At 58.4% G+C, this 22,609-nt stretch overlaps 1 protein-coding gene across 5 annotated transcripts; it reads left to right on the top strand.

The window, feature by feature from the left end:
* The first annotated feature begins 219 nt into the window (after nt 1–219).
* On the top strand, nt 220–20,569 carry RARG (retinoic acid receptor gamma). Of its 5 annotated transcripts, none has more exons than XM_082350179.1 (9): nt 220–455; nt 4,496–4,827; nt 15,620–15,768; nt 15,986–16,127; nt 16,795–16,955; nt 17,158–17,334; nt 17,727–17,931; nt 18,326–18,484; nt 19,234–19,431. In XM_082350179.1, the coding sequence occupies exons 2-9, from the start codon at nt 4,644–4,646 to the stop codon at nt 19,287–19,289; spliced, it is 1,233 nt and encodes a 410-aa protein (XP_082206305.1). In that variant the 5' UTR covers nt 220–455; nt 4,496–4,643; the 3' UTR covers nt 19,290–19,431. The 5 variants fall into 5 exon arrangements, with proteins under 5 accessions (XP_082206305.1, XP_082206306.1, XP_082206303.1 ...); XM_082350177.1 differs by having other exon boundaries at nt 223–455; nt 19,266–20,569; XM_082350180.1 differs by lacking the exon at nt 17,158–17,334 and having other exon boundaries at nt 221–455; nt 19,266–20,569.
* The last annotated feature ends 2,040 nt before the right edge of the window (nt 20,570–22,609 follow it).

Here is a 22,609-nt window from a genome sequence, read left to right as displayed (position 1 = left end):
GCAAATGGGCGGGGCAGAGACCCAGGCGTCCTGGCCCGCCCCGCCCAGCCCCCCTCCCCCCCACCCCCCGCCCCCCAGCCCCAGGGCACCGAGGAGGGAGCCGGGCAGGGGCAGGCGGCAGGGGAGGGAGGAGCGAGGGCGGGAGGGGGAGGAGGGAGCCAGGCTGGGAGGGATGTGGGGGGGTGGGGAGGGAGAAAAAGAAAGAAAATATTTTCCGTGTCCCCGCCTGCAGAGTCAGTGTGCGGTTTGGGAGAAAATGTGTCGGATATTTTGGGGCGGTCACGTGGGCGGGCGGGCTCCGAGAGGCCCCGGGACCGTCCCAGCCTAGAGTCTGTGCCCCCCCAGAGCCCCCCATCACCGAGAGCCCCTGCCACTGCGACGCTCTATCCCCGCGACCGCCCGACGCCGGGACCTCGGGGCTCGGCGGCCTCCCTTCCCCCTCCCTCCCCCTCCAGGTGAGTCAGGCGGGGAAGCAGGCTCGGCCGCCGCGGACGCCCGGGTCCTCCGGCGAGGTGGGCCGGGGGCGGGGGCGCCGGGAGCCACGCCGGCTCAGTTCCTCCCCGCGCTGGTCCGGCTGTCCGCAGGGGTGGAGGGGGGCTTCCTGCCCCGACTTGGGGGTCAGCCCTGATGTGGGAAGGGAATGGGGAAGATTTTAGACAGGCTGGGCTGGGCTGGGCTTTATCCACCCTTCACTGCGGTGAGTAGTCGGGGAGAGCTTTGCGGGAAGAGTCTTCAGCCAGGGGCCTTCTATCCTATGTTTGTGCCTGGAGTGTGAGGGGAGATAGGGTCCCCTCCTGCGTGGAAGGTCCACCATCCGCCTCCCCTGAGGCTTTCCCTGGGGAATCTGAGGGGAGGATTTTTGGTCCACGCTGATCCTTCCCTAGTGGAATGGCACAGCTTGGACAACAGAAGGGCGAGGAAAAGGTCCAGAGGCAAGTGATTCTGGCCGTCTGGGTCCAGCAATTTGGAGAGACAAGTGGATAGGATAGGGGTCTATGAAGTTGCCTTGAACCGCAGTGCAGGATTCCCTCTCTCATATCCGCAACCTTGGGTGTGAGTCCGGGCTCCCTCCAGCCAAGGTCGGGGGCTCCTCAGGAGTATTCTTGAGGGGAGCCCGAATGGTACAAAGGAAGAACAGGGAGACTGGGGCAGGGACCTGGGAGTTCCAGTCCCGGAGCCTCACTGACGCTGCCTCACTGTCTCTAGCACTTACAGCCCAGTTCCCTCAACCTGACCCAGTTTGTAGGAGAGAATCTCTGCAGGTGGCCAGAGAGTAAGAGTACACAGGGTTGGGCGGGGGGTGAGGTGGGGGGGTGGGCAGGGGAGCCCGAGGAGGGGCCTGTAGGGCAAGAACCTGAGACGACTGTGCCCCTTCAGGGCCCACATCCAGGGCAGCTACCATCCGAGTCCTCAGGTCTGAGGCTCCTGCCCTTACCCCTTACCATCACTCCTCAGATGCTGACTGGGGGTTGAGGACCACAGGCAGCGTCCCATATCCTGGAGGCGAGAAAAGAGAGGACAGGGGAGGGGGCAGGAGGCAGTGTGTGAAGGGTGCCTGGAGCTTGGGTATCCCAAATAGGGAAACACACACTCACACACACATGCACACACACGCCATGGCTTAGAGCCTAGTAGGCAGCACAGGGCACACACCCCCATCCCGGCACACCCCCACCCCTGGCTCAGAAAGCCACCCAACTGGCACCTCCAGTTCCCCCCTCTGCCCCACCCTACCCATGCCCTCTGATGCCCACACACATTCCACCGGCCTTGCCTGCCTGCCTCCTGGGTACTGCCCCTCCCTGGGGCCAGTGAGGTAGAGGGAAGGCACCTGGTAATGGGAGGTGGAGACTCAAGGGTCTGGACTCCCCCAAGGGTGGCACAGGGCCAGGGAAACCCAGCCCACTGTTGCCTCCTGGGGAGCAGGCTGGGGGCCCAGGCTAGAGCAGAGGATGCCTGGGTTCTCTGCCCAGGCTGGGGATGGGGTCATGGAAAAAGGTGGTCGTGTTTATACAGAGGGGAGGGGGGCAGCGGGTGGAGTGCAGCCGACAAGAGCAGCTTTGTTCCAGGCTCTGGAGCGGGCAGGACGGCAGAGAGACGCCCCCAACCCCCCTCCATCCAGCAGCCCCCTTCATCCATGCCCTCCCCTCAGCTCCACCTCAGCTGGAAGAGAAGCAACTTCGCAAGGGCCCCTTTCCCCTGGTCAGCCCCCCTCAGTCTGAGGTGGCATCTTGGGAGGAAAGAAGTACATTCTCCCTTCCTCAGGTCCTCCAAAGTACCAAGGCCTCTGGGTTCCTAGTTTAGGATTTCCTTTTACGCTGTGTACCACTGTCTTCAATTCCTTGGTCCCTTCCTCTACCCAGGACTTAGGACCCTCCCCTTCCCTTCCCAGCCAAGGCAGAGAAACCAAGGCTCAGAACTGGGATGCATCTCTGTCCCCTTCCTCTCTTCACTCAACTCTCAAGTTCCTTCTCTGAGGCAAAATAAGAGGAAGGCCAGGGAGAGCTTGGCTCACTCACAGCTTCATTCCTCCGTAAGGACCAGGGGCCTGAGCATCCCTCTCTGGGACCCTCGGAGTCCTCCTGCCCCACCCCCAGGTCTCTGTTTCCCACCCACAGGTGAGAAGCAAAGATAGTGAGTGCTGGAGCCCAGAGCCGGGTTCTCAGTCTAAGCCAGTCTGGGGAAGATGGGGTTGGGGGGACCTCTAATAGCTTCTCATCCTTAGCATTGGAGGGGTTAATCCACCTGGAATGTGGCCCAGCCTGTTGAGCTATGGCCCAGGGGCCTCAGGGGCCCGGACTCCTGGCTCTACCTGGGCTTAACCTGGGACAAGGACTTCAGGGAATAGGGGAAGGTAAAGGAGATGGACCCTGGGGGCTCATAGCTCAGACTTTTAGGGCTTGGGGAGACACTGGGCTGAAGAGTCAGGGTGCTGGGGATCTGGGTGGTGGCTAGTGAGGGACAGTGGCTGCTTTACGCATTGGGACTGAGTGAAGGGTCGTGGCTTGGGGTCTGAGTTCCTGTAACCTCCATGACAGTTTACCCTCAGGAGCTTGAAGGCCAAGGCAGATGAGAGATAGAAAAGGAAGGAAGAAAAAAAGCAGAGGTACAAAGACGGAGCGATATTGATCTTAGAAGCAAAGACTTATGGAAAGAGATGCAAAATACCCATCACCTACCTCTGGGCCTGCCCACCCCGAGGACTCTGTGTTTCACTCTCTCTCGGTCCTTCTCTGTCCTTCTTCATCTAGTCCATTATGGTTCTGGCTGGTAGAGGAGGCACCCAGGCTGGGGTGACTCTCCTTCCCTAGCCCCTAACTCCCTAGACAGGTGGGTGGTTCTGAGGCTCCTGGGAAAGCCTACCTTTCCCTTGTCAGAGCATCAGGAGAGGAACCACCTGCCTGGCCCTAGGATTCCCACTTCCTCTTTCCCTCCTTCCCCTCCCCCTCCCTTGGGCTCAGGTTAAAAACCTCTGAGGTCAGGTTACATTTGAGGGAGGGGAGGATGTAGGGAGGGCTTCCTATAAGCAGAGGGCTCAGAAAAGACAGAGAAGAGATGGAGAAGCAAAGTAAACTAAGGACAGGGAGAGGAGCTTCTTAGCATCATACCTGGCACACAGCGGGGCTTCCATTAACCTCTGTGGATCTGAAGAGAAGTTAGGGAGTGAGGGATAATTGGAGACAGAGACAGAACTGGGAGGGGAAAACGGGAGAGGGAGTATAGAGGAAGGTGGAAAGAAAGGAAATGCAAATTAGAAGAGAGGTATGGAGGAAAAGAAGGTACAAAGAGAAAGAACAGGAGACATTTATATGGCATTTAGTATGTGCCCTATATTATTCTAGACACTTTACATATGATAAATTATTTAAGCCTCCTAATAACCTTATGAAGTGAGGCTTATTATGATTCCCAATTGACAAAGGAGGGAACTGAGGCCCAGAGAGATTAAGTAACACTAATACATCCAAGGTCCTGCAGCTGGCAAGTGGTGGGCATCAATTCAGGTAGTCTGGCTCCAGAGTCTGTGGTCCAGAGAGGTGTAACATTTTTTAACAAAAATGTTAAAACAGATATGTTTGCTTTCTCCAGGATGGTAGAGAGTTTGAATCTTGGCTCTACTATTTACAGCCATGTGACCTTAAACTAGTCCCTTAACCTCAGTTTCCTCATCTGTGAAATGGGAATCATAATTCCTACTTCACAGGATTGATGTGAGGGTTAAATCAAGTGTCCAGCCCATGGTGGTGTTTAATGGTCATTTCTTAGCCTAGGAGTCCTCTCTGCCAGCAGTCTGAAGACCATCAATCACCTTGGAAACTCAATTTACCCTTCCAGGAGAGTTTCTCTGAGCCTGCATCAGCACCTGCCCTGCCTCCCCTACTGTGTGGCAGAGGGCGGCAAGGAGGGAAAAGACTCCAGCTGGGAGAGGGCCATGGGGCTTGGAACCTCAGAGTGATCATTCTCTCATTCCTCCTTTTCCTTTCTTTCTCCTTAGGAGTCCTGGAGACCCAGTGAGCAGGCCAAGCAGGGCGGGCACGGAGCCTCCCAGGCCAGGGCAGTGGGCATGGGCGGGGGCTGTGGCTGAAGAAGTCCCCCGCCCACTGCAGACCCCAGGGGATTCAGCCTCCCACACTGCAGCGGCCATGGCCACCAATAAGGAGCGACTCTTTACGCCTGGTGCCCTGGGGCCTGGCTCTGGCTACCCAGGGGCTGGCTTCCCCTTCGCCTTCCCGGGGGCACTCAGGGGGTCTCCACCTTTCGAGATGCTGAGTCCTAGCTTCCGGGGCTTGGGCCAGCCTGACCTCCCCAAGGAGATGGCCTCTCTGTGTGAGTCTCAGGGATCTTGGGGGATGAGGGCAAGTGGAAACAGGAGGGCATTTGGTGGGTGGATGATAGAGAAAATTGGTGCCCCAGTGAGGAAGGCAGGCCGGGCTGGGGGTTTGATCTAATGGAGGAGGTGACAGGGGTAGCCACGAGGGGGTTTGGATGTGGAGCAAATGGACATGCTTGCAAATGAGAGTTCTCCTGTGCAACTAGAATGGGAAAGTAGCACGCCTAAAATTTGGGGCTCTGCAGTCGCCTCCTGAATGACTCAACTAGCAGGGAGAACCCCTTTGTACGGGCAGCCAAAGGTGGGTCTGGGGAAGCCTGAGGCTGCTGCCTGCCTGCAGTGCGGGGTGTGGGGAGCCAGGCTGCAAAACGGAGGAGTCTGGGAGGCCAGTACCCCAACTCTGTGATCAAGAGGTAAAATTGTTCTGAATTAGGGGGAGGCTGCAGAAAGAGGAAAGGAACCTAGTGCCAGGTGCCCAAAGATGTGTAGGGACAGGAAACTTCCCTCTTGGTTCTGGGGAGGGTGGAAACAGCCGCAATGAAGGTAGCTCTTGTACCATTAAGTAATCCGGGGAGGTGCAGGGGGTGTTCCAGAAGCATCCTCTGCTCCAGCCATGTGGGTTGTGGACTCCTCCCCTCTCTCTAGGTCTGGCATGGTGCCCACATGCTGTGCAGATCCCTACTTGTCCCTCAGGCCTGCCCTCTTTGGGTGAAGCCTTTGAGTGCTGACGGCAGCAAGCCTTAGGCCTCTCTTCGTCCCTCTGGATCCCCTCTCCTTCCACTTGGTAGTTGTTCCTCCTCGCTAGGCCATTACAGGCGTGGGTGTCCGTGAGCCGGAAGGCTGGGATGCTGGCCTCTGTGGGGTAGAGGGTCAGTGCGGGAGCTGGCATAGAGAAGCCCCCACCTGGATAGAAGGGGAGGTGATAGAGAGAGGGGCAGTTCCAGAGAGAGAGAAAGACAGGGGTAAAAGAAAAGACCAAAAGATAAAGACACATCCTTTATAGCTCCACAAGCTGAGAGAGAGAGAGAGTTGGAGAGAAGGGGCCTGCGTTTAGGAGCAGGCACTCCGAAAGTTGTGTGTGTGTGTGTGTGTGTGTGTGTGTGTGTGTGTGTGTGTGAAGGGGTGACTAGGCCTGGCTGGCAGCTCTGCTGGAAAGAGCTTGCTCATCTAGAGAAGGCGTGTGCGTGTGTGAGAGGCCATATGCAGTTGTGTGTGCACAGCATGGCCCTGAGACGCTGCTCACATACAGAATTCCAGGGTTGCAACAAAGAGTCAGTGTGAAGAGTGAGGCAGTATTTCATAGGGCTGCTGACGGTGTGTCTGGGGTTTGGTGAGGCCTGCCGGTGGCCTGTCTGTAGTCCAACAGGGGTTATTTGGGTGGCACGCAGGTGAACGAGAGAGCACAAAGCCCCCCTTTTTGGAAACCTCAGCTGGGCTTCCCCTACCTCATTTGCACCCCATGAATCTGTCCCAGGGTCTGGGGGGTGGGAGGGAACCACCCTCCCCACATGAATGTACTTCTTGCAGAGGGCAGTACAACTCAGTATCTTGGGACTTGATTTTCCCGAGTTCCTGAGGCAGCTAAGGGAGCGTGAGTGAGGAGGCAGAGTACAGAGAATGGTGGCGGGGAGAATGCTGAGAGCCAGTAGCCAGTCCCCAGTGAAGTTCTCCATGTGCCCCTGTGCCCTGGACACACTGAGACCAAGGTCAGGGTTCAAAGTGAGGTCAAGGTAGGGGAAGGGGTCAGACTGGGCTGTATCCCCAAAGGTTGCCCTGCAGGAGGAGGGGCTGAAAGAAGAAATCCCAGGGAGGAGCCAGAACCAGGGCAGGTAGCTGGGGAGGGTGTGGCTGGCAGCAGGGGGACAGGCCTGGGCAGAGAGGGGGCAGTGGGGTGGGGAGGAGGGGAAGGCCTGGGTCCAGACAGCTTGCATGGGAGTGGGGCACGCAGCACCTAGTGGTGAATGAGAGGGAGCAGTGGGGAGAGGAGGGGATCCCGGAGTCTGGGAGACCTCCCGGTGGGACAGTGGCTGAAGGGGGAAAGTGTATTCTCTCACTTCTCTGCCCTGCTGTCCCTTTTTGGCTGGGACATCTAATGGAGGGGGATTGGAGGCCTAAGTCTGATGCCAAAGCCACACTCACCTGGAGTCTGGGTCTCTCTCTTCAGCCTCTCTCCCCTGGTCTGTGGGAGGGAGGTGGGGTGGTCCCTGAAGGAGTCTGGAACTTCTCCCTGGGGCTGGCTCCTGAATCCTACTGCGGGGTCCCTAGCACCTTGGAGACATCCATGTTGAGAAGGGCAGTCTTGCTCCATCTCTTGGGGTGCTCTAGGGGCCTGAGTGGTTAAGGCAGGTGTCTCAGAACCTCGTGGTGGAGGAGGGCAGTGGGAAGGGGAGCACGTGCCGCCGGGGCAGCACAGGCCTGTGTGCGTGGGAAAGCGGAGGGGTGTGTGTGTGTGTCTGTGTGTGTGTGTGTACACACACGCACACAGGTTTGGGTGTGCTTGCTCACACACATGCATAAAACCCTGGTGTCTGTGTCCTCGTGTATCTCCATGTTTATGAACACTGGTGTGTTGTATGTTTGTTTTATCAAGACTGCAGGGAACAGAGTGTGATGGGAGGGAAGGGAAGCCTTGCCCTCCTCCCCCTCTTGAGGAGATAGCTGGTGTCCTGAGGGCCTAGCCCTGCTTGTCCTCTGAACTTGGTGACAGTGTCTCTGGGCAAGGGAGCCCAGGCTCCACCATACTAAGTCACATGGAGAAACTGAGGACAGGCTGGCACAGGAAGAAAAAGAGTTCTACTTAAAAGAAACTGAAAAAGAGAGACTCAGAGACCTAAACCAGATGAGAGGGAAATAACATAGGCTGAAAGGCGCAGACACAGAGAGAACCCAGACTCCGGGAGAGGCAAGGGGACTTGTTAAGCGGGCGGTACCGGTGGTGAGCAGGCGGCAGAGAGGCCTCCTCCAGGAAAAAACCCCAGCCGACTGCCTCCTTCCCCTCCCCTCCCTGGTCTCTCCTGCTCAGGCTCGGGCTCCAGCTCCAGGCCGACACAAACGGGGCTTTGATTGCAACAGGAAACCTCTCTGGCGGGGGGAGCTGGGCAAGCCGCCGCCGCTGGGGCCCAGGCTGCACCCCCCTCTCCTGGCCCCCTCCCCGGTCCCAGCCCCCATCCTGCCCAGCACTCCTGCTTTGGGGCCCGTCCCTCATTCACACCTCCCTATTCCTTCGCTCCACTGCTGCCCCCTCCTCCAGAGACCCCTCCTATTGCCCTTCAGGTGGGACTCCTAAGTTAGGACTTACCCTTGGGGTGGGGCCTTCTTTGCTTTGAAATGCCCCCACTTCAGTTTTTTGAGGGAAGGTTCTGGAAGAAAAGGAGAATTTAGCATGAGGAATTCAGAGCCAGTTATCCTCAAGCCCCTTCCAGAAGGTGGCAGGAGGGGAGGAAAGGAGGGATGAAGGGGTTAGCTGTTCCTCCCCGCAGAGCCTCTCGTTGGCCAAATTCATCCTTGCCAGGGTGGTAGAGGCTCTGAGGGGTGACCACACCAGATTCAGTGCGAACGGCTTCTTTAATGGGGGAGGGGTACACTTCTCCTTGCCTCTGGGGCCATGACTTTGTGGGGCTCTAGCTGGGAGGGGTGCGCCTTGGTGGTGGGGATCATAGGGAAGGGGGTGAGTCAGGCAGCAACCCCCCCTCATACTCCCACCAGGCTGGTGGAGAACATCTGGTTCCCATGAAATGCTAGAAGGCTAATGGGTCTAATTGCTGCAATAAGGGCTGGGGGGACTTTGGGGAAAAGAGGGGGCACTAGATTCCCCCATCCTCTTACCTTCTCCTCAAGGCTAAGACTGTCTAGAATGGGGGGTTGGGGTTGGAGGTTAGGGTGGGCCTGACACCCCAATGCCTGGTCCCTTCTAAAGCCCCCTCTCCCTGCAATGCCTGGGAAGCACACACAGATGGGGTGATGAGGAGTGGGGTGCATCTGGTGGAGAGAAAAGGGGGCTACTGAGAACTCATGACTTCCTGGAGCCCTCCCCCCACTCCTCCTGTGCCCCACTCCCAACCCCCCTCCCTGTGGCCTGGCCACTTCTGGTTCTAATTACCAACCAGGCAGGCCTGACTTAATTGGGACCTTTCAGATTTCGGAGGGGGAAGGGTGGGGGGTACTGACAGCCTAGAGTTGACTAATCAGGGCTCTCTTCTCCCCTTGTTTTGGGGGTACTCCCCATTTTGCACTTAATTGACTTTTTTTTGCCACTGGCCAGGTTCTGATTCAGAAGTCTGCCACCCCTTTTTTCTTTTTGTGGGGGATGGCTGGAGTCAGAAATGGGGTATTTGGGGTTGGGGCAAGAGCAGGGAGCTCAGGCTGGACTGGAAAGAGCAATGCATTCCCTCTTCATCCCTGCTACGAGTCCCCCGAGTCGGCCCTGCCACCCCGCGGCCCCCCATCCGCCAACCAGGCCCTCCTTCCCAGCCCTGCCCCCTTCAGTCCCCGGCAGCCACCCCGGCCCCTCCTCCGCGCCTGCCTTCCCTTCCCTCGCCTACTCTGGCACCCCTTCCTGCTCTTTATTCTTCCAAACTGGCGCCCCACTCCTGCGGCACCCCAGTGCGCCCCCCACCCGGTACAACAGATTCTTAGAAAAGCGCGCCCCGCCCTGGCCCAGCCACCGCCGCCGGGAGGGGGAAGGGGCCGGGCCGGGCGCCGCTCCCGCTCCCCCGGCACTCCCCTTGTGAGCGGCGCTGACAGAGCCGGCTGGGCCGGCCCGCCGGGCGGCCGGGCGGCCGGGCGGCCGGGCGGCGGGCGGGGCGTGGGGAAAGGGGCGGTTTCCGGCAGTCGCCGCCGCTGGCGCTGTCCCGGGGCCAGGGTCCCCGACTCGGCCCGGCTCGGCGAGGGCAAACTCTTGACGTGGCCAAACTCCCGCCCCCCCACCCCCTTCTCCGCCGGTCGAGGGCACTCAGTGCCCGGAAGGGGCCCGTGAGGGAGGAGTGGGGCGGCCCTCCGAGATCCGAAGGGCACCAAGTGTGGCGCTGAAGGGGAGAAGGGGCAGTTTGCCACTGGTGGGGGTATTTAATGACTCTGAGAACAGTTACCGACCAGACGCGCAGTTATTGCCGAAAAGGCACTTGGCACTTGGGGGCGACTGGCACGGTAGCGACTCTGGGGGAGGGGAGCTGGCACTCAGGAAGGCAGTGTCGTCCGAGGCGCAGCTGGCACGGCGGGAGCAGTTTGGGGTGGGAGTCTTGTGCTGAAGTCAGGTTCGAGGAAGGGGCATTGGAGGAGCTCCGGGAGTGTCAGCCGCGGGATGGGGCTTGGGGGACTCGGAGGGAGGCAGCCCCGGCCGCGGCGGAGGGAGGACTCCTCGGCCTAAGAAGGGTAGACTCCGGCTGCGCAGGAGGGGCGGGGGGACTCCGCGGCGGCGCGGGCTACGGCCTGGGCGGGGTGGGGCGGGGCCGGGTCAGGAGGAGGTGAGCGCGCCCGGCCACCCGCCCCGAGGGGGGTTCCCGGAGAGTTCACGGCGGGAGCGCGCTCCGGCCCTCCGACCGGGGGTGGGAGGACGGGAAGGAAGGAGCAGGCCGCGCGCGCCGAGCCGCAGGAATGTAATGTTCGGCCCTGCAGCGCGCGCGCGGAGGGAGAGGGAGGAGCCAGGCCTGGGAATGAGCGGGTGAAGGTAGTGCAGGTCCCTGGGCTCTGGAGAAGTGCCGCGCGCAGGGAACTTCCATGTTCCCTCTCCCCAGTCCTCCTTGACACCCCTGCCTGTACTGACTTGTGTAAAAAAAAAGGAGCGCTGGGGGAGGGGGAAACTCGAAAGGAAATGCGTGTGCTCGGTTTCTCCACTCCTTCCCCCATCCCCGACCTTGGCACGCGCCTAAGTGCAAAAGCTTGCAAAGCCTCCGAGCTGTGGAGAGAGAATCCTTGCAAGTGTTCTCCTGAGCCAGGTGTGTTTGCAAAAACGTGTGTGCACCTCTAATTTTATGCGCGTGCAGACATGCATGTGCACTATTGCATATTTGCAAATGCGTGGTGCCTGCCAAGATAAATGCATGCACGGATGTGCGTCTAAGCAAGCAAGCGCGCCACGGTGCGAGTGCGTGTGTTCCACTCCCAGCTCTGCTCATCTTGGTGCCCGGCCCCCTTAGCTCTCCAAGCCCCACCCCCACCCCGCCGGGCTTCGCTTTTACAAAACGTCTCCCCAGTGCTAGCCGCCGAGGCGCCCAGAGTGAGGCGGACCGCGGCTGGAGCTGCAGCCCCGGCTCTGCGCCCCGCCCAGTCCCTTTCCCCTGCTGGGGATCCCCCTCTTCCCCGCCCACCCCTTACCCCCCATGCAGCCCGGCGCCCTACGCTAGCCCTCCCCCTCCCCCCCCTCCAGGAGCGGGGCGCCGCCGGGGGAGGAGGGGGAATCGGCTGCGGGTCCTCGGTGTTCCTAGCACCCAGCTTCCCTCCAAGCCGGGTCGCGATGTACGACTGCATGGAAACGTTTGCCCCGGGTCCGCGACGGCTGTATGGGGCGGCCGGACCCGGGGCCGGCTTGCTGCGCAGAGCCACCGGCAGCTCCTGTTTCGCCGGACTCGAGTCTTTTGCCTGGCCGCAACCCGCCAGTCTGCAATGTAGGTACCCGAGCCCTACATTGGGGGTGGGGTGCGGGGTGCAGGACAGGCAGCGGCTGTCTCGTTCCGTGTGTAAAAGGTGGACTTGGGTTGCAAGCGGAGATTCTGACCCTTTCCATGTGAGGGACGGGTGTGTAGGAGAGAGGTACTGGCCCTTTAAACGTGGGGGCCTCAGCGACTCCTTTGGGTGTGTGCAGTAGTGTTTGGAGTGTGTGTGTATTTTTTATGGTGGGTGTATAGCTAGGACCTGTGGTTGGTGACCCTCCAGAGTTCCCGGGGATAGGGAGAGGCCGAGGTGCGTTGGTAGTTTGTGCCGGCAGGTCCGTGGCCCGGGAGGGTTATGGCACCCAGGACCGTGAGTGGCGTTTGTAAAGTCCATGTGGGAAGTCGCGAGTGTAAAAATATTATTTGCAGAGCGTGTGCATCCCTGGAGTGTGCAGCGCCTCGCTTAGGCGGTGCGGGTGTGGGCGTAAGGGTCTCTCCACGCAGCGTCGCCCTCCGCCAGCGTTGGCAGGTCCGCATGGCCCCGTGTGGGGATGTTTGTGACTTGAGGCCGGGAGGGCGTGTGCCCTGCGTGGCTGCGGGGGCGGTTTTGGAAAGTGCTGTGTTCGAGCGTGCACCCTCTGTGTGTGCTGCGTGCGGGGTGTAAGGGGTTGTGCACGCAAGCGGGGCCAGGCTGGGTTCTGGCGTCCCCCTCCCCCATTGAGAAAACAAATTTTAGGAAATGTATATAGGGTTGTGTGCACTTTTTCCTATGGCTCGAGCCCACAACTTCAGTAGGAAGCGAAAAGTTTCAAGAAAAGTTGGTGTTATGGTGAGGAGTGGCCTGGCAGCGGCAGGGGGAGCGGGACTCCTGGGTCCCCAAATATCCATCTTCCCCTCTCTGTGAAATGGGAGATGCCAGGCCTGGGGCCCTGGAACCCCTTTCCAGAGCGGTAATAAAAAGCCGGGGATTGAGAGGCAGTAAAAATGAAGTCCAGATGAGAGGCGGCTTTGAAGCCCGGGCTGAAGTGCCTGGCGGGGGTGAGGGGGGGGTGGGGAGGGGAGCCTGGAACACCCCCGAATTTCCCCGGGGCTGGGACGGCGCTCGGAGCCCGGGGACGCGGGGCTGGGGGGCACGCTGGGAAGGGGCGGGCGGCGGGCGCCCGGGGAGTGCGCGCGCGGGGTCACTGAGCCCCCGCCAACGCGCCTCGCTCCTTGGCACTCGGCAGCGCTGTTTACGAGATCGGCTTTTTTTTTTTTTTTTTTTTTTTTTTGGTCTTTTGGTTGCAGGGCAGAGCTGCTCAGATTTAACAACTGGGAGACTGGAAGAGGGAGGTGGCAAACAGGAGACCGTACTGTGAGGTGGGGTGGGGCAAGAATGAAAAGCGTAGCATTTAAAGGGCGGGGAAAGCGTGAACTATTGCCTTGCACCAAATCCTTGTGAATTCTTAACCTTCTCTCATGGCCCAATAGGATGGGGATATGGGGTATGTTGGGAGGGGTGCTGAGATGGAGAGAATCTCCCAGGAAGGGTTTTTGTGGGGGCTGGGCAGGAACCCCGTCTTTTTCAGGCCCAGGGAAGCCCGTGGGACTTGGCTGGCAGTATGTTTTTGCATTTCAGTTTGGACCAACAATTTTGGCCTCTAGGGTCTTGGTGGGCCTCAGGCCTGCTCCACACACTTTCAGAGAGAAAGTAGTTTAGACCTGTGTGTCTAAACCAGGGAAGGAAAGAGGTCCTTTGGTGTGTTTGTATTTGGCAGCGTAGGTGTCCTGGTGCTGCGTTGGCAGGCCATGGGTGTTTGTCTGGGGGCAGAGCTTCTCGCTTGCAACTGTGAAGCGAGCGCTGGGTGTTGTGTGTCCTCCTTATGACTTGTGCATCCAGCTCCACGGTGTGGCTGGAGTGAGTGTGCCTCTGTGCCCGCCTGGGTGTTCTTCTGTGCCAGGGTCCCGTTGGGGTATAGGAGCCCATTGGTAAAGTGCCTGCTTTTGTGCCCCGTGTGTTGTTGACGTGTGAGAGTGTCTCCAAGGAGGTGTGTGTCAGATTGTGAGTCCAGGCTTCTCAGCCCTGGGCCTCGCAGCTGGGAGTGTTTACAGCCGGTTATAAAGAGTTTGTTTGAAGCTCCGCTCAGCCTGGCCAGGAATTTCCTCAATTTCAGCAATTTGGGCTTTAAAAGGAGAAAACCCCAGAGCCACCCGCCTCCTCCCCTGCAGGGGCCCCTGCTTAGCCAGGAGCGGCATCCCCCTGGTGCTGGGGTCTCTGCCCAGGGCTGAGAAGGGAATCTCAGTGGAGTGACAACGATTAGCCTTCCTGCGCCCTTCGCTCCCAGACTGACCAGAGCTACTGGGCTGCGCTTTAGGGTTCAGGGACGGGAGTGTGCCAGAGGGGTTCCGAGAAGGGGCGACAGTACCACGCATATGAGAAAAGCTGCCCCTGGGCCAGTCTCCCTGCCACCCCCAGTCTCATAATAATTGGCTGGCACTGGCCCATGCCAGTCTGACCACACCCAGGCCCTTTTGCAAGAGAGGAAATGAGGCAGCGCTCTGCGGGCAGGGAGGGCGTCAGCGCCGAGTGAGCACCACCCCACGCACTGGCCTGTGGGCAGCACATGTGCCCTCAGAGGACACTGGAACCATCCTGAAAGGCATTCCAGCCCACCCCCCATCTCTCAGCACCAGCGGGCCCCCCCCCCATTTCCCACCAGGTCCTGAATAGACTCCAGGCACCCTCCTTTCCTCCCCTCCTCTCTCCTTTTTCATTGGGGAATCTCACTCCAACTGGATTCTTATGCTAATTGAGTGTCTGTGTGTCGGGGGGTGGGGAGGGCTTTCCTCCTGTGGGGAGGGTGGAGCTAGCCCGAACCCCAGCGTCCGGGCCTTCCTTCTGTCCTTCTGGTGGCCTGGGTGGACTTCTGACCAGGTGGGCTACAGCAGGTTAGAAGGAAGAAGGTGTTCATGAGGTGGGTGCAAGCAAGGGACACTCCTTAGGGAGGGTCTTAGGGTTTTCTTGCATTAACGTAGGCCCTCCAGGTTTGGGCAACTGGTCCTACAGGTTGAATAATTTAATTTATAGATTTTTTTTCAAGCCTCTGAAGATCAGCCACACACCCAAAAGAGGTTTAACTCAGCAGCCTCCCAAACAGAGGGCATCCTCCCCCTCACACTGTGCGTGGCATGGGTGGAGATCTCGTTTGAGCTGTGTTTGGGTATTTGCAGGGGAAGTTTAGGAGTGAAGACACGGCTCACAGAGGGTCCAGAGATAGCTCCCCTCCCCCATCAGCCCTGTTTACCCACTGTCGCCTGACTTCTCTGCTTTGCTACACCCCCAGCAGCTTCTAGACCTGAGAATCTGAGCAAATACCTGTCTCCCTTTCCCAACTTCTCTAACTCCTGGCCAGGTCACGTAGATCTAGTTAGAAGACCTGAGAGCCTTGGCTCCACCATAACTGGCAGTGTGGCACTGGGCTGGTCGCTTCTCTCTCTTGGCCTCAGTTTCTTCGGGTGTAAAATAAGGCTGTTGCATATGCCCTAACCTACCTTCCCAATACCTGTGTCCCATTTCCTCCACTGTCTCAGTGGTTTCTGGGGAAAAGGACACTGGTGATTATTTGGGGGGGTGATATGAGGGGGAGAAGCTCAAGGATTGTCTACCCTGTACTGCTTGAGAGAAAATGAGGTTCTGTTCTACCTCCTGAGCCTCCCAGCAGGTCATTTAGCCAGGTGCTAGCCACAGGTGGTCTGGAATTTGCCTCCTCACACCCAGATCTATGGCCTCATGAGGAGGAGAAGGGTAGGAGGGAGACTACCCGGCAGGGACCCGATATGAAAGGGAGTGACTAGAGAGTTCAGAGCCACGGGACGTAACACACCTACTTTGTAGCTGGGGAAACTGAGGTCCAGAGAATTTAACTTCTGGAATGGCCTCGACCTAGAATTTGGAGAATTGAGCAGTGTCCCGTAGGGCATTATTGTAGGGGGAGATGGCCAGACTGGGAGGTAATAGTGGTCGTTTAGGGGTTTCTGGACGTGTTTACTATGGGGCTGTATATGGGTTGTTGGGACTTTAAATCACTGTGGTGGCGATGGTGTTGTCACCGCTGAGCCAGAGGAAGAAGTGGGAGTGGGGGGGCAGTGTGTATCTGATGAGGATGCCTAGAGATCTGAGGGGTCCTTTTTCCCTGACCCTCACATCACTGCTTCCCCGCAGCGGTGGAGACGCAGAGCACTAGCTCAGAGGAGATGGTGCCCAGCTCGCCCTCACCCCCTCCACCTCCCCGGGTCTACAAGCCGTGCTTCGTGTGCAATGACAAGTCCTCTGGCTACCACTACGGGGTCAGCTCTTGTGAAGGCTGCAAGGTGTGTACGTGGTGGAGGCGGGCGCACTGGGCACCCAGTTACCTGCGTGAGATCAGAGACTCACTGTGTGTGGGTGGGTATCCCTCTGAGGTGGGAGGGGACTGGCTGCTTTGCACAGAGGTGGTTAATAGATTGGCTCAGGCCTGCAAGGCCTGTGAGAGGCTGGTACTCCCAACATCCTGCTTCACTGACCCTCCTCCCTTACCCCCAACTCCAGGGCTTCTTCCGCCGCAGCATCCAGAAGAACATGGTGTACACATGTCACCGCGACAAAAACTGTATCATCAACAAGGTGACCCGGAATCGTTGCCAGTACTGCCGGCTACAGAAGTGCTTTGAAGTCGGCATGTCCAAGGAAGGTAGGCCCTTAGGCCTGCCTGGGCAGGAGTGCTCCTGTCCTAGCCTGTGGTTGCCACCCTCTTCCCACTGGCCACCCCCACTTTCCTGACCTCTGCAGTCCAGCCTCCAGCCGCCCTGGAGTGCTGTGCCTCCTCCCTGGCCAGTCCTATTTGATTAGCTCCATTCACCCAGGAGACCCCACCCCTTCCCATTCTCCCTTCTCAGAGCTTAACCCTTCCTCTGAATGAGTGAATGGGGGTTACCAGTGCACATTCCCTGTTTCATGGGGATGTTAGGGGGGCTTGCCAGTCCCCTCCCCTGCTCCCAGGACTGAGCCTGAGGTGGATCTGGGGTGCCCCCCCTCCCCTGCACCATTGTGCTGCCAAGGCTATAAGTGGATATCCTGCTGCCTGCATATCCTGCCCCCCCTCCCCAGCTCCTGCAGGGTGACAGGAAGGGCAGGATGGAGCCGAAGGGCCTGGGGAGGGAGCAGGGCCTGCAGGCCCTGGGTGGGGCTGGGGAGAGCCAGCCTGGGAATGGGAGCTAGTGTAGGAGATAGGGAAACTGAGGCCCTGCCCAGGGTCCCAGGGAAGGGATGCTCAGGAGCACATTAAATTAGGGTAAGAGGGGATACCCAGGGGGAGGTTCTGAGGGTCTTGATCCTCTCCTTGCGCCTCCACCCCCAAGCTGTGCGGAATGATCGGAACAAGAAGAAGAAAGAGGTGAAGGAAGAAGGGTCACTTGACAGCTATGAGCTGAGCCCCCAGTTAGAAGAGCTCATCACCAAGGTCAGCAAAGCCCATCAGGAGACCTTCCCCTCGCTCTGCCAGCTGGGCAAATACACCACGGTGAGGAGTAGGCAGGGCCCCAGTGAGGGCAGGGGACCATTGACTTTGGAGAATGGGTAGGGGTTGTGTTGGAGGCCATGGTCCGGTGCTGACAAACAAGGAGGGCATCCGAATGCAGAAGGGAGAGCCTGGGGTATTGGCAGAAAGAAGACAGCCCCCCAGGATAGGCCTTCGTTTGTGTTCTAACCGGACCTTCCTGCAGAACTCCAGTGCAGACCACCGGGTGCAGCTGGATCTGGGGCTGTGGGATAAGTTCAGCGAGCTAGCCACCAAGTGCATCATCAAGATTGTGGAGTTTGCCAAACGGCTGCCGGGCTTTACAGGGCTCAGCATTGCTGACCAGATCACTCTGCTCAAGGCTGCCTGCCTGGACATCCTAGTAAGTTAAGACCCGTGGCCTGTCTTCTGCCACAGCCTGACCCTCATATGAGACCAAGGAGTTGGTCCACACAGAGATTTCATTATCGCTCTTCCCCCCCTCCAATCTGGGACTCCCCAGATCTCCTCGAAACCCAAGCTCTTTTTGTCTTCATCTCTGCCCCTGAGATCTGATCCTAGACTTCTGGGTGCCCTGCCTCCTTCTGACTTCTCTTCCCTCCCCCAACTTCAGACCCTCCATCTCTCTGCCTTGCTCCCCCTGCCTGCTTCAGGTGGCCCTCCTTCAGGACCTAACCTCCTCACTTTCCACCTGCACCTCATTCCCTCTTTTCCCCACCCCCATAGCGCTCCTTCCCAGAGACAGCACTAACCCTGCCCCCTGCCTACCTCCAGATGCTGCGGATCTGCACAAGGTACACCCCAGAGCAGGACACCATGACCTTCTCTGACGGGCTGACCCTGAACCGGACCCAGATGCACAACGCTGGCTTCGGGCCCCTCACAGACCTCGTCTTTGCCTTTGCTGGGCAGCTCCTGCCACTGGAGATGGATGATACAGAGACAGGGCTGCTCAGTGCCATCTGCCTCATCTGCGGAGGTGCGGGGGCGCCCCCTGGCGTTTGCTCGGACTACTTTCCCACCACACCCTACACCTGATTGATCTCCCACCTGGCGGGAGACCTTGGTCCCATCCACAGACTCCTCAGCTCCAGTACAGACTCCCTGGCAGCCTGGAACAAAGGACAAGAAGAGGGGAAGAGCCAGGGGGAGCTGAGGAGACCCCCGATACTAGTGCTGACATAGAGGTCTGGGCAGGAGCGATTTACCAGAGAAAACCTCTTGCCAGAGGCAGGGAAGGGATTGGAACAGGGGAGATGTCCTGGGTGGGGCTCATGGTCAAAGTTTGGGGCCTGGAGGGCCATAGGGCAGGGCCACTTGTCACTGTCTTCCCCATCTCTTCCTCTCTCACTCCCCTGTGCTTTTCCCCACAGACCGCATGGACCTGGAGGAGCCTGAGAAAGTGGACAAGCTTCAGGAGCCGCTGCTGGAAGCCCTGAGGCTCTATGCCCGGCGGCGACGGCCCAGCCAGCCCTACATGTTCCCGAGGATGCTCATGAAGATCACTGACCTCCGGGGCATCAGCACCAAGGGTTAGTCGGGAGCGAGCCTCCCCTCTCTCTTCCCGGAGCTGCTGGTCTCCTGGGTCAGGCAGAGACAAGAACAGAGTGGGTGAGAACCAGGCAGCCTACGCGAGCATCCTAGCTCTGGCCACATGCTAGTGGGGACACTTGGGCAAGTGCCTTTCTTTTATTGTTTTTCTGCTTGTAAACTGGGCTAGACTTCCACCTACCTCCTAAGTTTTGTGAGGATGAAACGAGTTAACACACGATGGGCTTAGAACTGCACTGAGTTACAAATTCAGTTCCTCCGTTGCAGTAGCCACATTTCCAGTGCTCAGTAACCCTGTGCAGCCAGTTATTACTGCGCTGGACAGAGGAGATATTTCCCTCATCACAGAAAGTTCTATTGGACAAGACTGGTTTAGGAGGATGCCTGGCAGATAGTGTTTGATAAATATTCGTTCTAATTATAAACGTTATTAAGAACAGCCCTAGGAACAACTGGCAAGCTATGGACATTGGGGGAGGGGTGTCCAGGGAGTGGGGCTGGAATTGGGCACCACGTGATTTTTGAGGAGACAGCCTGAAAGGATGGGACGGATGGGCAGCAGGCTTGGCAGAGAAGACAGGCAGAGGCTCCAGGCAGAGGAGCAGTCCCCAGGAACCCTAGAATAGGGAGAGGGTGACAGAGGTGGCAGGCCTGTGCTGGGAGCCCCCAGAGGGGAGTTAGAGGGCAGTCCAGCAAGGTTAAGGTGTCAGCCTTAGGGGCTGTACCTCAGCCCCCCCGAACCTCCTTGTCCCTCCATTGCAGGAGCGGAAAGGGCCATTACCCTGAAGATGGAGATTCCGGGCCCGATGCCTCCCCTGATCCGAGAAATGCTGGAGAACCCCGAAATGTTTGAGGACGACTCCTCGCAGCCTGGCCCCCACCCCAAGGCCTCCAGCGAGGATGAGGTTCCTGGGGACCAGGGCAGAGGGGGCCGCAGCCCCCACCCTGACCAGGGCCCCTGACTTCCCCTGTCTCGGGTTGGGGGCTCCAGGCAGCAGACTGACCATCTCCCAGACACCGCCAGTGACTGGGGGAGGACCTGCTCTGCCCTCTCCCCACCCCTTCCACTGAGCTCCTTGTTTTTGCCAAAGTTTCCAGGGGTGCCTCCGTGTTCATCCCCTTCCTGCTCTAACCGGCTCCCTCTCCAGTCTTGGGAGCCTGCCCTGTTCCCTCCAGGAGAGAGGGCAGAGGGGTGAGCCTGGGTTTGGACTCTAAAATCTCAGCACTGCCCCTCAGACACCAGGGTCCCGGGCTCCCCAGGGCCCGGGAGGAAGACCCTGCCATTCCACAGCCCCTTCCTCTGCCGGGTGCTTAGGCCTCTGGGAGCAAATAGGAACACTAGAGACCAAAAGAGGGGGGCGTAGGGGGAGGGCTGAGCCCACCCTCTTGCCCCTGTCCTTGGTGCCTAATGCTGCGTAAGGCAACTGCCGGGTGCATGCTGCCCGCTGTGCCCCCATCCTCGTGCCAGGTCAGGGTGGGGCAGGTCGGGCCCTGCATTTCTGTGGGGGGCCAGAGGGTGAAAGGGACAGAGGCAGGTCCATTCTGCACCTCTTTGCTTGGGCCCAGAGTTTACCTTGTGCCCTCAGTTACAAGCCCCTCCCCCAGTCCTGTCATGTGCCTTGGGCTCCCCCTGCCCCCCATCTCAGCCATGGGGCAGGAACCCTCCTACACTACAGAGGGGCCAGGGGATCCCTCTCCCCCTAGTGCCTTCCCCCCGTGACCCCCAGAGCAGCTTGGCCCAGGGAGAGGGGGGGTGGGCACTGCTTAGCTGATCCCACCCTGACCCAGAGGAAGCCTCTATTTATTTATTAGCTTTTGTTTACACCCTGGAATTGACCCCTTCCTCCAGGGGTCTTGGGAGGGGGAGCCCAGGGCCCCTGTGACCCCTCCCTTCTTCCTCCAATCCCCAGTTTGTATTTAGCTGCCAAATAAGATTCCCACTGGCTCCCCTTTTTCTCTGGGGGGGTCAGGGTGCTGTCCCCTCCCCTGTTTACATCTCCCCTCCACCCCGCTGTGTCGCATATTGCTGAGTTTTCTATTTTTGCAAATAAAGTGATGGAAACTCATGGGATGTGGCTCCCTCTAGGGGGGAAGCAACGAGCTGATCTGCAGAGGGACTGGGTGGGGAGGGTGGATTTTGCAGCTTTCTTAGGGGAACTAAAGAAATAGGATGAAATGTATCTGGTTGGGTGTGGTGGGAAGGTGGCGAAAAGGGAGTCCACAGGGGCCTGTCCTGACTGTCTGGGCCTCCATGGTCACCAGGTATTGGAGCTTTGATTGGACTCTGTGAACCTCTAGTAAGGTCCTGGGCCTCAGAGGTCTTTAGGCTATCCCCACCCCCAGTTCTGTATACATGCACATCTGCCCTTCTCTGGGGAGGAGGTCGATGCAGTTTCAATTGGTTCCCATGAGGGTCCCTGGCCCCAGAAGAAAAGAACCACGGTGTACATCTAAGTTACAGTGTTTCTGCTTTATGCCAGCCCCTCACCCCATAAGCCGCCTACCCTGCGACCCCACTATCACCTTCTGAGTCACTCCTTCTGCCCCCACCCATCTCCCTGTGACCCTGCTTGCCCTCCACGACCCCACTGTTACCTTCTGTCCTAATACCTCTCCCTGCCCCTGCATGCCTTAACTTCTGCAACACCCCAACCTCAGCCCCATTGACTTTGGCCTCTGCCACTGCCCCCTGTGACTCCCCATGAACACCCACCCCCACCCACCTTCTTCCCTGGGACAGTGCCTTGCCTACCTGCGCCTGGCTGTCTTCACCAATGACCCGTGCATGTGGGAGAGAGAGGTTGAGGATGTGGGAGTGGCGGAGGAGAGGAGAGGGGGGAAAGCAGAAGAAGAAAGTGAAAGAAACTCTAGAGGAAACCACAGGGCCTGTGGGGAAGGAGGGGTCATTGCCATGGCAACCCTGGTTGCGGGGGAAGGGCAAGAGGTCTGAGAGCCGGTGGCTGAAGCCCACCCAGAGGAGGATGCCCTTCTCTCCAGTTGCTCCTCCTACGACCCATCTGATGTTCACTGAACACCCGCTAGGAGACGGACCCTGCGGCTTCAGTCAGTCCCTTGCCGGTGGAGGAGACAGACCTGTGAACAGACGTCACGTCCAGTTCCTTCTCAAAACTCCCTGTGGTCAAGTGTGGGCCTCAGCCTCTTTTCCCTGCAGCCTCGTCCTTGCCTGGCTCCAGCTGCCATGCCTGTGCTCAGCTTTGCGCGGTTCGCCTCCTCCACCCACGTCCCGGGCCCCAGCACCGTTTGGCTCCTTGGCCCCCCAACTTCATTCTCTGAGCCTGACCCTGTGCCTGTCTCTCCAACTTCCCAGCTGTCTGGTCCTTGAATTTTTCAAAGCCTCCCACCTCCATTACTTCTCATCCACCGATTCTCTCTCTTATCGAGCCCTTAGTAAGTGCCATGTTGTCCTCTAAGCAATTGATACGAATAATCTCATTTAATTCTCACAATAATGCTATGAGTTCCACTTGACAGATGAGAAAACAGCCACAGGAAGGGTAAGTAATTTACCTAGGGTCCCACTACTAGTAAGTGATAGAGCTAGGATTTGAACTTGGGCAGTTTGGCTCCAGAGCCCGTGTAGTTAAGCACACACTGTAAGACAGTGGGCACCAGGTTTTCAGAATGAACAACAGTCACTCATTTCCCCCTCCGACAGTACTTACTGCCTCCATATTTCTTCCTTCCTGTCATGTTCCTATATGAGGAAATAGAACATCAATTTGGGAGGCAGGCAGACCTGGATTTAAATCCAGACCATCTAGTTGCTAACTATGTGACCTCGGGCAAAATACTTTGTACTTCTAAGCCTCTACATCTGTAAAATTAGGGGGCTGGAGGGAGGTTAACACCTATGTCATGAGGTTGCTGCTGTGAGAATGAATTGTAACATTATGATACCCCCAGTACAATAACAGGTGCTCAACTGATGAGCTTCCTTGCTTCCTTCTTCCAGATCCCTGTATCATCAACTCCCTTGGCCCAATTTCACCCTTATCTGCTCCACCTTCTCCTAGGTCAGTCACCCCCACCAGCCCCAAGTCTCCCCCACCCTGGGGCGTGTCACTTCCTCCTCTGCAGCCTCCCAG

Source organism: Balaenoptera borealis, assembly GCF_965194805.1.
Source record: "Balaenoptera borealis genome assembly, chromosome: 13".
Taxonomy (NCBI): Eukaryota; Metazoa; Chordata; class Mammalia; order Artiodactyla; family Balaenopteridae; genus Balaenoptera; species Balaenoptera borealis.
The sequence above is the reverse complement of the archived record's forward strand: the minus strand, read 5'-3'. Positions and strand labels throughout refer to the sequence as shown.